General features: G+C 39.9%; 1 protein-coding gene across 1 annotated transcript in view; it reads right to left on the bottom strand.

The window, feature by feature from the left end:
* fat4 (FAT atypical cadherin 4) overlaps window positions 1-13,948 on the bottom strand; it is a 317,517-nt gene that overhangs the window by 83,196 nt on the left and 220,373 nt on the right. The window contains 2 exon segments of the mRNA XM_080193732.1: window positions 3,547-3,797; window positions 13,151-13,331. Of these exon segments, the coding sequence (XP_080049858.1) occupies window positions 3,547-3,797; window positions 13,151-13,331 (432 nt within the window).

Below are 13,948 nucleotides of genomic sequence, written 5' to 3'. Positions count from 1 at the left end.
TTTTGTATCATCTCTGTTTTTGTATTCTGTTGTTGTGTAATCTCAAGTAAACAAAAGCAATGCTGAAATGTAGAGCTGAAATGGGACACTGAATAAGTTTGCTGTCTTCTTATTGTACATTACTGCAGTTGATTCAGTGCCACACAAGAATTGAGAGAGAAGTTATAGCTGCTGGAATAAAAGGGACAGTTGCAACGTAGACACAAAATCAGTTGAGTGAAAGGAAACAAGAGAAATGGCCATTGGATATTTTTCGGGCTGGAGGAAGGTTTGTAACAGAGTTTCCAGGGGTTGGTACTGGGACCCTTACTTTCCCCCATATATATTATCGACCTAAATCTTGATGTGCAAGGACAATTTCAAAGTTTGCAGATGACACAAAACTTGGAAGCATTGCAAACTGTGAACAGAACTTCAAAAGGACATGCAGAAGTTGGTGAAGGTAGGAGGCAGATGAAGTATGAGGTGATGCATTTTGGTAGGGAGAACATGGATGTAGTTTGGAGTACAATTCTTAATTGGGTGCAGGAGCAAAAGGACCTGAGCGTATCTATGCATAGATCATTGAAGCTGGCAGGACAGGTGGACAGCACTTAATAAAGCATATATTATTCTGGACGTTATTAATAGTGGCATAGAATACAAGAACAAGGAGATTATGCTGAACTTAAAGAAGACACTAGTTGGACCTCAGCTGGAGTGTTGTGTACAGTTCTGGGCATCATCCTATAGGAAGGATTTGATTACACTGGAGAGTGCGCAGAGGAGATTCACAAGAATGGTTCCAGGAATGAGAAACTACAATTATGACGATAGATTAGAGAGGTTGTGACTGTTTTCCTTGAAGAGAAGAAAGCTAAGAGGAGATGTGATTGAGATGTTCAAAAGCATGAGGAGGCTGGAAGAGTAGATAGGGAGAAACTGTTCCCATTTGTAATGGATGAAGAATGAGAGGGCAGCGACAAAGTGATTTGCAAAAGGAGCAAACGTGATGTTAGAAAAATCTTTCCCACACAGTGAGTGGTTCAGGTCTGGAATGCTGTGCTTGGAAGTGCAGTAGAGGCAGGTTGAACCAAAGCATTCAAGAGAACATTAGATGATTATTTAAATAGAAACAATGAGCATGGGTACAGTGGAAAGACAGGGGAAAGTCACTACGCCACAATCCTCATTTGAGGGCTGGTGCAGACATGATGGGCCAAATGGCCTCCTTCTGTGCTGTAATAATTCTATGATTCTGAGATTACTAGTTAAATGAGAATATAATAAAGAGTAAAATGTGTAGTTGAAGTGCACAATCTCATTCAGTGGCAGCAGATTCACAGTATCATACTGGAACGAACATGAACAGCCTATGGCTGGAATTTTCCTGGGCACCTGGAGGTGTCTCATTTGAAGGATTATATTTGTTTGCTGGCAGTAATTCCCAAAGGGGGTCTAGCTCCAGGTAGCCTGATGTTTTCACTGATGTGTGGCCTGCTTCCCTCCTACTGAAGAAGACTTTACACTGCGAAGACAGTTAGCGGCTGATTGGACAGCTCAACACTGGAATCCAGCTGCTATCTTTAATTGGATGGGGCTCCCAAAGGAGGCTCCACAATTGGTCGCATGGGGAAGATCACAACCAACATCCATCCACTGATCCTTCTGGGCTCCTTACTCAAAATTCATCCCAATATTAGAATCAGCATGCGAGGGGCAAAATTCAGTTCTATTTGCTCAGCTGAACCCAAAATGAAGTTTCTGTTGTAAAAATCAGATTGTCCCCTGCACATACCATGAAGTTCACTCTACATTGAATTTTCCATTTACTAAGTTAACAGATAGAGTATTCAGTGCTCTTGATGATTTCCACATTGAAAAATTAAATAATTATTATGTAATCACTAAAAGGTGTCAGCCTTGGCTCAGTAGTAGCACACCCAATCCTGAATCAAAACGTTATGGCGTTCAAGAACTTCAGTCCATGAACTCTCTCCTCTATCAGCACCCCCTTTTTAAAAAAACCCAAATGTCATTTTTCCCACCCTCTTCAAACAACACAAAATCTATCACTTTTTCATCTCATCAGCTCTGAAGAAGAGTCATATAGACTTCAAACATTAACTCTGTTCTCTCCCAAGAGGTGCTGCCAGATCTGCTGGGTTTTACAGCATTTTTTGTTTTTATTTTAATTTTCCAGCATCCTCTGTATGTTGCTTTTGTTGCCATGGCTTCAAGTCTCATTCCAGAGACTAAAGCACGGAACCCAGGATGGTGGTATTGCATGAGAGTAATCTTCAGGATGAGAGGTTAAATTCAGGTTCTCTCTGCTCTTTCAGGTATATGTCAATGATTCCATGGCATTATGCAAAGAAAAGGGGGGGATTTTTCTGGTTTTGTGGCCAACATCAGCCACTAAAAGGAAAGACTGTGCATCGACTTGCTGCCATGGGTTTCCTACATTACTGTAGTGACTATATTTTGAAAGTGCTTTGTTGACTGTGATTTCAGGAATTCTGAAGTCATGAAAAGCATAATATCATTCCAAGTTCTTTCTATAAAATATCATTAGATGACAACCAATAGTAAATTCCCAGGAAGCATTACAGGTTAGTATATATTTTTCCTTACAGTTCTTAAGCAGAATAACGAGGACTTAATACGTATTATAAGTAGCAGAAAATGGTACTGATGCTTTAAAATTGTCCTTTTGAGCTAATGACCTACGAAAAAATGAAGAATTCAAACTAGATTCACAGTTAAAATGATTTTGTTTGGCTGAAGGAAATGCCATAATAATATCACTGATTTATAGTGGCAATAGATTACAGTAAATTAATTTGGCTGGTAGCCAACAATTTAAATTCTTTTTAATCTCTAATAAAGAAACACAAATTACTAAAGAGGGATGGTACACATTAAACTTGCTTTGTCATGCCAAAGAGATTTAAAGCACAAATCACATTACCCATTCTTTGCCCATAAAGTAATTTTTAAAAACATGACCACATGAGATATGTAATATGTTGCAGCATGCACTAATATATCAAAATATAGCAGATTACAAATGTTTTTACGCAGTACCTTATTTCCCGATGGTCAAATTCTTTCAAAGTCAATTAACTGAACACTGCTCGTGATTGATCCTTACAATATGCACTTAGTTGCTTTTTCATTACTGAACGGATAGCCAACTTTCTACAGTGTTTTCTCGTAATCTGCCCTTTGTTTTGTTTAATATCTGTTAATTTGAACATTTCTGGTTTGCTTTCATTTTGCCTTAATTCAGAGAAATGGTAACAAACTACTTTGACTAACTACCTGGTCCATCTTTGACACTGCCCCCCCACCCCCCTTTCCAGCTTTCCTAACTCCACTGCTGGGGAATAGGCTGTTCATCAATGAATTGATGCCCACAACCACCTTGATTGTATTTCCTCCCACCCTGCTTCTGGCCAGGACACTCTTTCATTCTTTCAATGTCTCTGAAGAGGCCACTTGCTATACTGGAGCTTCCAAAATGTCTTCCTTTGTCTTTGGCACGCTTTTGACCAAGTTGCTCACCTGCATCTGTGGGTGCTGGAATGTGGGTAACATATGGGAAATGACGAAATCTGGGAGGGTTGTCGTTGATGTCTGAAACTGTTAAAAACACAGTGGCTGAACTCGACATGGCTTGAGGTATGCCTCCATCCGTAGCTACCACTATAAGACTGTACATTTCTTTGTTCTCTCTGTTCAGCAGAGCACTTGAAATAATTTGTCCAGTAGATGGATTAATGGAAAATTGGGAGTTACCACCAACCAGGCTGTAGCTGTTAGAGGAAGGACAATAAAATAAACTCAGTAAATGCACTGGGATTAATTCACACTTAGCAGCTTCAGTAAAGTGAACTTGCGAAATAAATGATGTCAAGGTAAAATTAACTGGTTTATGTACCATTTTGCTATGCTAGAACAAGACTTGGCAAGTCCAGGTTCTTCTTGTAACTACACAAGTGACAGTTCACCATGGAAAAGCCCAGATAGCAAATATAAGCAAGGCTACTTCAATGGTTTTTATCCAATATTTACACAAAACTCTTCAGTTTGGGTCACTGCTTCAGGATTAAAGTCATCTGCCCTCTAATTCAGGCCAATTGTTTTCCTGGATCTACTAATTTAGCAGAGACTAGAAATGGAGGATCTTCTGGCACTATATAGCTCAGGACCACATTGGGTGAACAAGTACGTTGGACCTGCTCTCTTCTTTAGAATTCAAGCTAATTACTGCAACCATTTAACTCTAAATGTGTTGAACACATTTGTGTGTTTACTTCAGTTAAGTACACAGGATAATAGTCACTGACTACTTTTACGTTTATAGCAGATGAGCTGTGTTTTACACACCTCATTGAAGGATTAGTTTAACTTGCACTGACTCCAGCCACTCTCTGCACATCCACACCAAAGCCTAAAAATGTATAAATCTCCAGATGCTAAATACCATAAAACATTGATTCCAAAACTGTGACTTGGAGCCAAGTGAGTCTTAAATTGACCATGAAAATTCTGCACATCATTTCCTAAGAAAGCAGACCTGTTTGTGAGCATGTGCTTTACTGATTTAAAGCAAATAACTAAGTAAGCATAGGAAAACAGAATGGCTAATGTTAAATGCCTTGGCATGAAGGTTAAACGTAGGCAATCAACTAGTAGTGCTTTGATTGGGAAGCAAGGTGTGCGTTAACCCTTAATGAAAGACATAACCAAAGTTAAACAAAACATACCATTTTACTGAAATCAATATCAGGAATTTTGAAGCATATTATAGTTTAGGTGAACCTCCTGTAAAATTATAAAGGCTTCACTGAATTATTATAAAGTAGAAGGTGAAATCCATAGGATGTTTCAAAACTGGTGGTACTAAATTCAGTTAAAAGCCATTTCATGATTTTACTTTTATCCTGCCTTTAATTCGGAGTTAACCAAACCTTGCTGAATAATGGCCACTTGGGCTTACACATAAATAAGGTTTTTTTTATTATTAGTCTCACAAGTAGGCTTACATTAACACTGCAATTAAGTTACTTTGTTCACATCCTCCATTGCATTTTAACATTTGAATCTTTCTAATCGTGGACAATAATGTATATTCAATAGATTATTTGGAATTATTTTCTACACATTAAGATAGAAATTCTTGCATTTACATGGCACCTTTCACAAACTCAGGACATCTTCAGGTACTTTACAACCAATAAAATAATTTTGTAGTGTTGTAATGTCAGAAACAGAGCAGCCAATTGCACACAGCAAACTCTCATTTGCATGAACAGGAATGTGATAGTGAACAGAATATCTGTTTTGATTTTGTCGGTTGAGGGAGGTTGGGGAAAACACTTTTGCTCTTTGTTGAAATAGTGCCATAGTATATTTTCCAGTCACCTGCGAGAGCAGACAGAGCCTTGGTTTAAAGTGTCAATTGAAAGACAGCATCTCTGACAGTGCAGTGTTCCATGAACATCACATTAATGTATCAACCTAGATTATATGATCAGTGTGGGCTGCGAGCCTGCAGTCAGGAGGTTACACAGAGGCAGATCAGTGGTCTGATCTCTTGAATCAGTATCAAATTAAAAAGTTGTCCCTGAACGGAAATTTGCTCATAAAGGATTGTTGCAGAGATGATGGCATTGTTCTGTCACTGACAATGTTCAGGCAGGAAACTAAGTTGGGTGGTTACTTTTAAATGCATGGCAAGCACCCAGTGGGGCTCTTGCCCGCCAAAGGGAATCCACCATTGCCTAGTCACAAAATCCTGGTGGAGTTTCCACAGGACTGCCATCACAACACCACAAGAAGTGACTGTGCACTTAAACAGAGAGAAGGTCCCCTTAGATAGGAAGACTGGTATTTTTTGAAGGCTTAGCAGCAAACACATTTCTCTAGGGAAAAAAACTATAGAAATGATAATGCTTGCACAAACTAAGTGGGAGCTTGAATAGAAGCAATGGAGATCACTGCTAAACCTGTTTCCTTCATGTGGGAAAAGATTGACGAGACCACTTCGCAGATAGGCCTTCATTTTCCTCAAGATGGTCCCAGGAACTGGTAGTAACTGTTGGGCATGAGTGAAATTCATCGGAGACCCAGTACTATGACATGCCACAACTTATGAGCAGACATGGCAATCCTGACAGGGGTGGTAAATCCTGATCGCAGACTGAATCAGTGGGATCATGCAGCAGAATCCCTAGTCCTTATCTCTAATCTTGTAATAATACACCCGAGAGCTTTCGCTTCTACTCCTTTTCTCTTAAATCCTCAAATGCAAATAAAAGCTTTTGACACATTCCAAAGCCACTGTTGCAGCTTCAAAAGCTGTCTAGCTCATCCTGCATTTAATTAATGATCTTAGTTATAAAAATAGAAATTGCTGGAAATGCTAGCAAATCCCTTCGTATTTGATAGAAGTTATTTCGGGATTGTGCATTTCCACAGTATACTGTTTTCTTTTCAGTGACTATAGTTTTTGTTCTAATTCAATTAGTATCTTGTTAGAGGTTCCTGTTAATTTTCTAACATAAAGCCCCACGCTGAATGGAAAGGAAAATTATAATCTTGCCAAATATAAACTCGCCGAATAACTATGACACCAAAAAAATTCAACTGCCACCAAAATCGGGCATAACATTGGCAAGTTGCTTGCTCTGCCCTTGCAGACCTCAGACTTGGGTTGAAATAGAGATTGGGTATTATATCATACTACTGAAGAACCGCAGATGTCAAATCTTGCATCAACTCAGCCTTGGGGATGGGGAAGGGTGGGGTTCGGTTCGGGATGGGGACGGGCGAGTTTTGAGAGAGGGCACAGTATTCTTGTCTGGACAGGCAGTGAGCTGGAGATATTTTTATGCACTTAGTTATTGTTTGGCTGTTTTCTGGCAACCTTCTGCCTTTACATTCTGATGTTGAGGTTACTCAGTGCCTAGTAAAACTTGGCACAGAATGAACAGGTTAAGTTCCAGCCATTTACACCTGAATTTCACATTACTTAAAGATTTTCATTTTGCTTGAGTTTAATGGCTACATCAGGCAGATGTGCTGGATGACTACATGTTACCCACAGTAATATGGCATACAGCATAATACCAAAGGAACTCGACATATCAACACAACATTTGGAGGCCTTATGCCAAATTTACAGCTGAAAAGCAGACAGTTGAGTTACAATTCTCCTCCAGTAAGTTTACTCAGTGCATAGCTGAACCCATGCAAACAAGGCACGCTCTGCAACTGATATCATAGAATCACAGAATCTTATAGAGCAGAGGAGGCCATTTGGCCCATCAAGTCTACACCAACCACAATGCTACCCAGGCCCTATTACCATAACCCCATGCATTTACTCTAGCTAATCCCCCTGACATTGAAGGGCAATTTAGCATGGCCAATCCACCTAACCTGCATGTCTTTCGAAGTGTGGGAGGGAACCGGAGCACCCAGAGGAAACGCACGCAGATACAGGGAGAATGTGTAAACTCCACATGGACAGCGACCCAAGCTGGGAATCGAACCTGTGCCCCTGGCGCTATAATGAAGCAGTACTAACCACTGTGCAGTCCCCTGTGTGTTCAGTAAGTTGAACACAGCTATCAGGGTACCAAAATCTTTGGGTCGGGAAAGGTAAGTGGGCCACTGCTCCCATTCCTAATCATTGGAAGCATGTCTTTGAATGGACAAAACTGGACTTGTGGCTGAATAGCTTTTAACACACCAAGGCTCCCAAATGAAGAATGGTCACTTTTGAGTGAGTTCTCAGGGGGTGCTTAGAACCCACGGAAGCTCAACCAGAAAGCATAAGAACATAAGAAATAGGAGCAGGAGTAGGCCATCTAGCCCTTCGAGCCTGCCCCGCCATTCAATAAGATCATGGCTGATCTGTCGTGGCTCAGTTCCACATTCCCGCCCTCTCCCCATAACCCTTAATCCCCTCTCTTATCAAAAACCCATCAACCCGCGTCTTAAAAATATTTAGCGAGGTAGCCTCCACCACTTCAACGGGCAGAGAATTCCAGAGATTCATCACCCTTTGAGTGAAGAAGGAGAGCTAAAATTAGCAACAAAAAAGAAAAATTTGGTGCAAAACTGTTAGATGAAATATTGGGTGGAATGTTCTGTTATTTTGCTAAGTGCTGGCTCAGGTGAGAAATTAGCACTGTTGGTTAGCACTGTTGCTTCACAGTACCTGGGACTTGGGTTTGATTCCTGGCTTAGGTCACTGTCTGTGTAGAGTTTGCATGTTCTCCCCATGTCTGCATGGGTTTCCTCCAGGTGCTCTGGTTTGCTCCCACATTCTGAAAGACGTGCTGGTTAGGTGCATTGACCCGTACAAGTGCCAGAATGTGGCGACCAGGGGAGTTTCACAGAAACTTCATTGCAGTGTTAATGTAAGCCTTACTGGTGACTAATAAATAAACTTTAAAACCTTAAATCTTTGTTGCAATCTTTCCCATTAATCACTATTCTAGCTGTTTCACTCCTCCTGTACAGTTTATAATCCAACACATTTTCCCTCTCTTTAGTTCTAAAGAAAGGACATGTGGACTCAAAATGTTAACTTTATTTTCTCTCCCGACGGATGCTGACAGATCTGTTGGGTTTTTTTCAGCTTTCTCTGTTTTTGTTATGCCATTCCAGTTGTCTTCTATTACCTAAAATAGGCCCTTGAACTGAGCAAAACCAGAAGCACTGTGAATCAATGACAATGGGCATAATACAACAAAACGTGAAACAATCTACCTGGTATCCAAACTCGTCCTATGGGTTACTCAACTCCACTCCAACTCAACACACCCATAATACACTGAAGGAATATGAAGTAGATTATAGTGACAGGATTGCTAATCTGGCTTCAAGCAAGGTTAGTGGCATCCTTTTACCAGAGGCAAGAGGCTGCCTGCATTTCACTTCAGTTTATTTAATTTGGTTACGATTCAAGGATATCTTATCAGTATGTGTTTTACTAAAGCAGGAAACCAATGTCACAATCCTGCTAGCTGTTAATGTAATACTCCTGCCAACAACTCCTCATTAATGCCAAATATGTATTCCTTGCACCCAAAAATTTCTAGAATTAAAGTGGAAATGAATCACCCATTATTGTTCAGTACTTCTCAATTTTATGTAAGCCTGTCTACAATGTCTCTAACCCTACCAATTGTTGCCAAGTTAAGTGCAGTTTTGCGGTGATGTGGCTTGTGTCCATCATAAACTTGGCTGAAACTTCTTAGACACATTTCACTTTAGACTCTCCAAGCTACTGGACAATGTGAAACTTTCACCCCATTATTCTAAACTTGATTACAATCCATTTGACAGAGCTGGCAGACATATTTAAACTGACTGTGCCATTTATGTGCCTTGTTTCTCTTTTCAAACCCACTGATCTCCTGGGATGTCAATCATAGGGAGCCAAAATTAGAAGAATACTCTGGTTAAGCAGATTGACAGAGTGGGGGTACTGAATTAATCAAGATATTGGAGGATGAAGAGGAGATGGAAAAGCACTGAGAGGAGGAGAGGCGAGAAGAGGGCAAAAAGAGATGAGGAGGGTAGAATGAAAGGTGAGGAAAGAGCATAAGGAAGAGAAGTTTGAACAAGGGAGGAGAGGTGAAATGAGACAAAGGACATGGGGGACAGAAAGGCAAGGGAGCCAGCTCTGCAGGGAATAGTAACATAGACTTTGTCTTAGTAGGGTGTGGCAAGATAGAGGTGAACGAACAATCCTTTTCTCTGACAAAGAGTCATCCAGACTTGAAACGCTAGCTCTATTCTCTCTCCACAGATGCTGTCAGAACTGCTGAGGCTTTCCAGCATTTTCTATTTTTATTTCAGATTCCAGCATTTGCAATAATTTGCTTTTAGTCCTTTTCCCCCTATGGCCCATTTCTTTTCTCACATGGCAAACAATTGCACGACCACAACAGTTTATTCAACATCTTAAGCTCTTTGATGGTTGATGGGGCTTTTTGAAGCAAAGAAATACAGTGGAGGAATTGGCTGTTCGCTTATTCTACTCTCAAAGAAGCAAATATCCAGGAATCTCCTGGAAAGTTTGGCTTAACTATGATGCAAACGTGGATTTGCATGAACTTTTCATCAGGAAATTTAGCTGATTAATGCTGAAAAATTGCTACATATGAGTTTTATCGATCATTTGCATCATTCCCAAGTTAATTCCAATGAATCTTAAGCAAAGCAGGACTCAAAAGTCACTATTTTTGGCTTTCATATATACATATATAATAAAAATATATATATTTTATATGTGTATGTCTTTATATTTAGATTTCTCACTCAATGCAGTGAGAGCTGCATTGTAGTTTTTCTTTCACTAAAACCATTTTTTAATGGTATTAGAATTTGTTACACTAAAACAGAAAAACTTGTACAACCGCATTTACTTAAATCATGTTATACTTAAAGTACATAAATAAAGGCTTGTGGTTAACTTTAATAACATTAATAATACGTATGAATGATTTAACGATGGAAGATAACACACGTTCATGATTTGCTTAGGCCTGATTATTTCCACTGACTTTTTTAGTTTTGTGCTGATTTTACACTTTGGCGAACGCGAATAAAATTCACAGAAAAATTGGGCATGAAGAGTGGCAAAAGGTTCTTGTGGATATAATCTGTAATTTCCTGGTTTCTCAGTGTCACATTTAGGTGGTACTGTAATGATGGGGAATCCGTCTCAGAAGTTTCTGCATATGAGTTTAGCTGACAATTGTTCAGAATTGCTAACTTCCTCTGAACATTTCCGCTGGGCTGAGAACCAGCCAACAGAAGTGACTTAAGTTGCTAACTTCAGATGGTTCTGTTAGTTTTACCCTGATAGTTAATGCTGAAAATGTTAGAAGGGAAAAAAAAATCACTTCTAACTCCAGAGTAATTATTTAAACACACAGACCTAGTCTTGCATATGACACTCTGCACATGCATGCCTCATCCCCCAATGGATACGTACACCGCCTCGCCTCCACCCAGGTCTGATCCAACCCTTCCCTGCTAGTGTCGTAAAAAAGGGACTTTCCTTTCTTCCTTATACCCCAGTTACTCTTTGCTCATATCGCTGGGGGTTTGCTGCTCCTATCTCACCCAGCCTGAGTGAGGAAGGTTGGGCAAGACAGGGGTTTTAGAATTTCCACGTGGATAAGTCAATCTGAGGAAATATGGGCTGCTCAATCAAATAACCGAGTTCTGTGCTGGATGTAACTTGCTGCCAGAATATAAATGTAAGATTCTGCATTAACAACCACTAATTCCTGCAGCAATCATTCCAGGAAATTTTGCATCATTATAGGGAGCAATGTTGCGGGGCTAAGGAGCTGTGATTTTAATTATGTATTATCTTGGCAGAGTGGTTAGCACTGCTGTCTCTCAGCTCCAGGGAGCCTGGTTCAAATCTAGGCTTGGGTCACTGTGCAGAAGCTGCACTTTCTCCCCATGTCTGCCTGAGTTTCCTCCTGCAGTCTGAAAGATGTGCTGGTTAGGTACATTGGCTATGCTAAATTCTTCCTCAGTGTACCCAAACAGGTGCCAGACTAAGGGATTGTCACAGCAATTCTGTTGTAGTGTTAATGTAAGCCCATTTGCAACATCATTAAATAAGCTTTAGAACTTTACCTTGAATGCTTTTTTGAGATTTGCAAGAATGGAGTAGGGTGATTAGAATTTTTCCATTGGTTGCTTCATAATAATCTATATAATCTATGACAAAGTCACTATTTCTTCACTCGGAAGCAGTAGTAGGGGCATTAGAGAAGCAGTAATTTACAGTTTCAACTCTTGCTATAAGCCACCTGATGTCACAATGACAGTTTTACAAAGGAAATAGGTTATTGCCATCTACAGGTGAAGCAAATATTGCAGGCGACATTTGCAATACATTTTCTCATTGAAACATTCTGAAATGGAATACCACATATCCCCATCCCACCCCACAAGCGATTTTAATATATAACAGATAATGAAAAACACAAAGAGCTCACAAAGTAATTGTTAATTGTGTTGGACGCAGGGCTCGTTTTCAGTCCATTCGTAGGTTGCACAGTCACCTGCTTCAATATCCCCAAAACTAAGTACTCCAGTAATTTTTTCAAGTTCAGCCAAATTAATTTCTTCAAAGGAAAAATGCGACACCATATCAAAGGGAGACATGGGAAATTATACAAAACAATGTGCAAGTGAACCCTGCTTCCACCTACCAACTGTGAATCTCTTGCATGGGGCATTATTTACAGAGGCAGGAAAACTTCACTGAACAGATTAATTTATTAAATTGCCCCGAACAGCACAAAGAAGCTTAGGAAATTCTGCATTCTGTGAAAAATATACCAACCCCTGTTGAGTGGTGCTGTGGACAACATGTCACCACCACTTTGCATCATCATTACTTTTGTTTGGCTAAATCGGGAATTAGAGAGTCGCATAGCGGGATGTTTGTGCAGATTAGGGAATGCACTCACATGGCACAATAAGAACCTTGGAGTAGATTCCCCACAATAAGTTGCCACTTGAAGCCACACAGAGTACATTTTATATCAGAAGATGCATCATTGACAAAATATTTTACGTGGTCGCTGTATTAGTGAGAGATGAAAACACAACTGACATGGGACAGAGCGGTACGATGACATAGAGGTTAGTACTGTTGCCTCACAGTGCCAAGGACCCAGGTTCAGTTCCATGATTGGGTCACTGTCTGTGCAGAGTCTGCACGTTCGCTCCATGTCTACATGGGTTTCCTCCAGCTGCTCTGGTTTCCTCCCACAGTCCAAATGACATGCATTGTCCATACTAAGTCCTCCCTCAGTGTACTCAAATAGCCGCTGGACTGTGGCAACTAGGGGATTTTCACAGTAACTTCATTGCAGTGTTAATGTACTTGCGCCACTAATAAATAAACTTTAAACTTTAAAACTTTGGGTGCATATATGCACACCGACCACCACATTGGACCTTTAAGCAGTAGTTTCGTGCCTCACAAACAAGGTGGTACAAATCAATTTCTTGGCCATTGTGCTAAATAAACCTCAAGGTATATCAAAGGGTTACTCTTGAATATGCTGTGCCATTAAATGCAGAAAATATGCATCAAACAAAATGCCTTTACCTAATGACTGCATTTGAACCTTCATCAACATCAGTGGCGTTTACAAGCAAGACATCAGTCCCTGTCGATACATCTTCAGGGATGGTGGCATGGTAGGTTTTGAAAGCAAATGTCGGAGTATTGTCATTGATGTCATCGACAATCAAGGTGATGGTGCCTGTGCCAGTAAGAACTGGAGATCCTGCAGAGAGAGAGGAAGAGCGGAGACAGAAAGGAAGAATACATCAACAAAACCAGTCAGGTATTTGTAATTATATTACTATACTTTCTCCAGACACTTTAATACATCAGAAAGAAAAGCCAAAGTTACAGGCAATTTCTGAAGTGTGACGTATAATTTCAACTTAGAATAGTCCTGGAAACTAGTCAAAGGAATAACTTTTACACAAAACAGTGTCACTCCTCTAAAATAAGAATTATTCTAGCTGCTGACGTACAAATCTTAAGTCAAATGATATGGCTTCAACACAGGTTAAGAGTATCAAACCACATACATGAAAGAAATTGAAAATTAACTTTTCATGCTGCAAATATTTTGTAATTATTGGAATATGTATTGCTTCAGCTCTGAAATATTTAAATGACGGCTATAGAAGCAATTCCAAACTGCTTCCCTAATAGTTACTGGAATGTCTAATTTTGTTGGCCGTCGAATATTTACATCATTTTAGGATGAATCAACTTTCGAATGCTTTATTTCTGCTTTACTAATAACGACATTATCATGATTCTTTCCTTTAAATAAAAATTTACTCTGCCAATCCTTTACATCTTTTCCCAGCACGATCTGTGTAACAT

This window comes from Carcharhinus amblyrhynchos, chromosome 1, assembly GCF_965287045.1.
Source record: "Carcharhinus amblyrhynchos chromosome 1, sCarAmb.v2.hapA, whole genome shotgun sequence".
In the NCBI taxonomy this organism is placed as follows: Eukaryota; Metazoa; Chordata; class Chondrichthyes; order Carcharhiniformes; family Carcharhinidae; genus Carcharhinus; species Carcharhinus amblyrhynchos.
The sequence above is the reverse complement of the archived record's forward strand: the minus strand, read 5'-3'. Positions and strand labels throughout refer to the sequence as shown.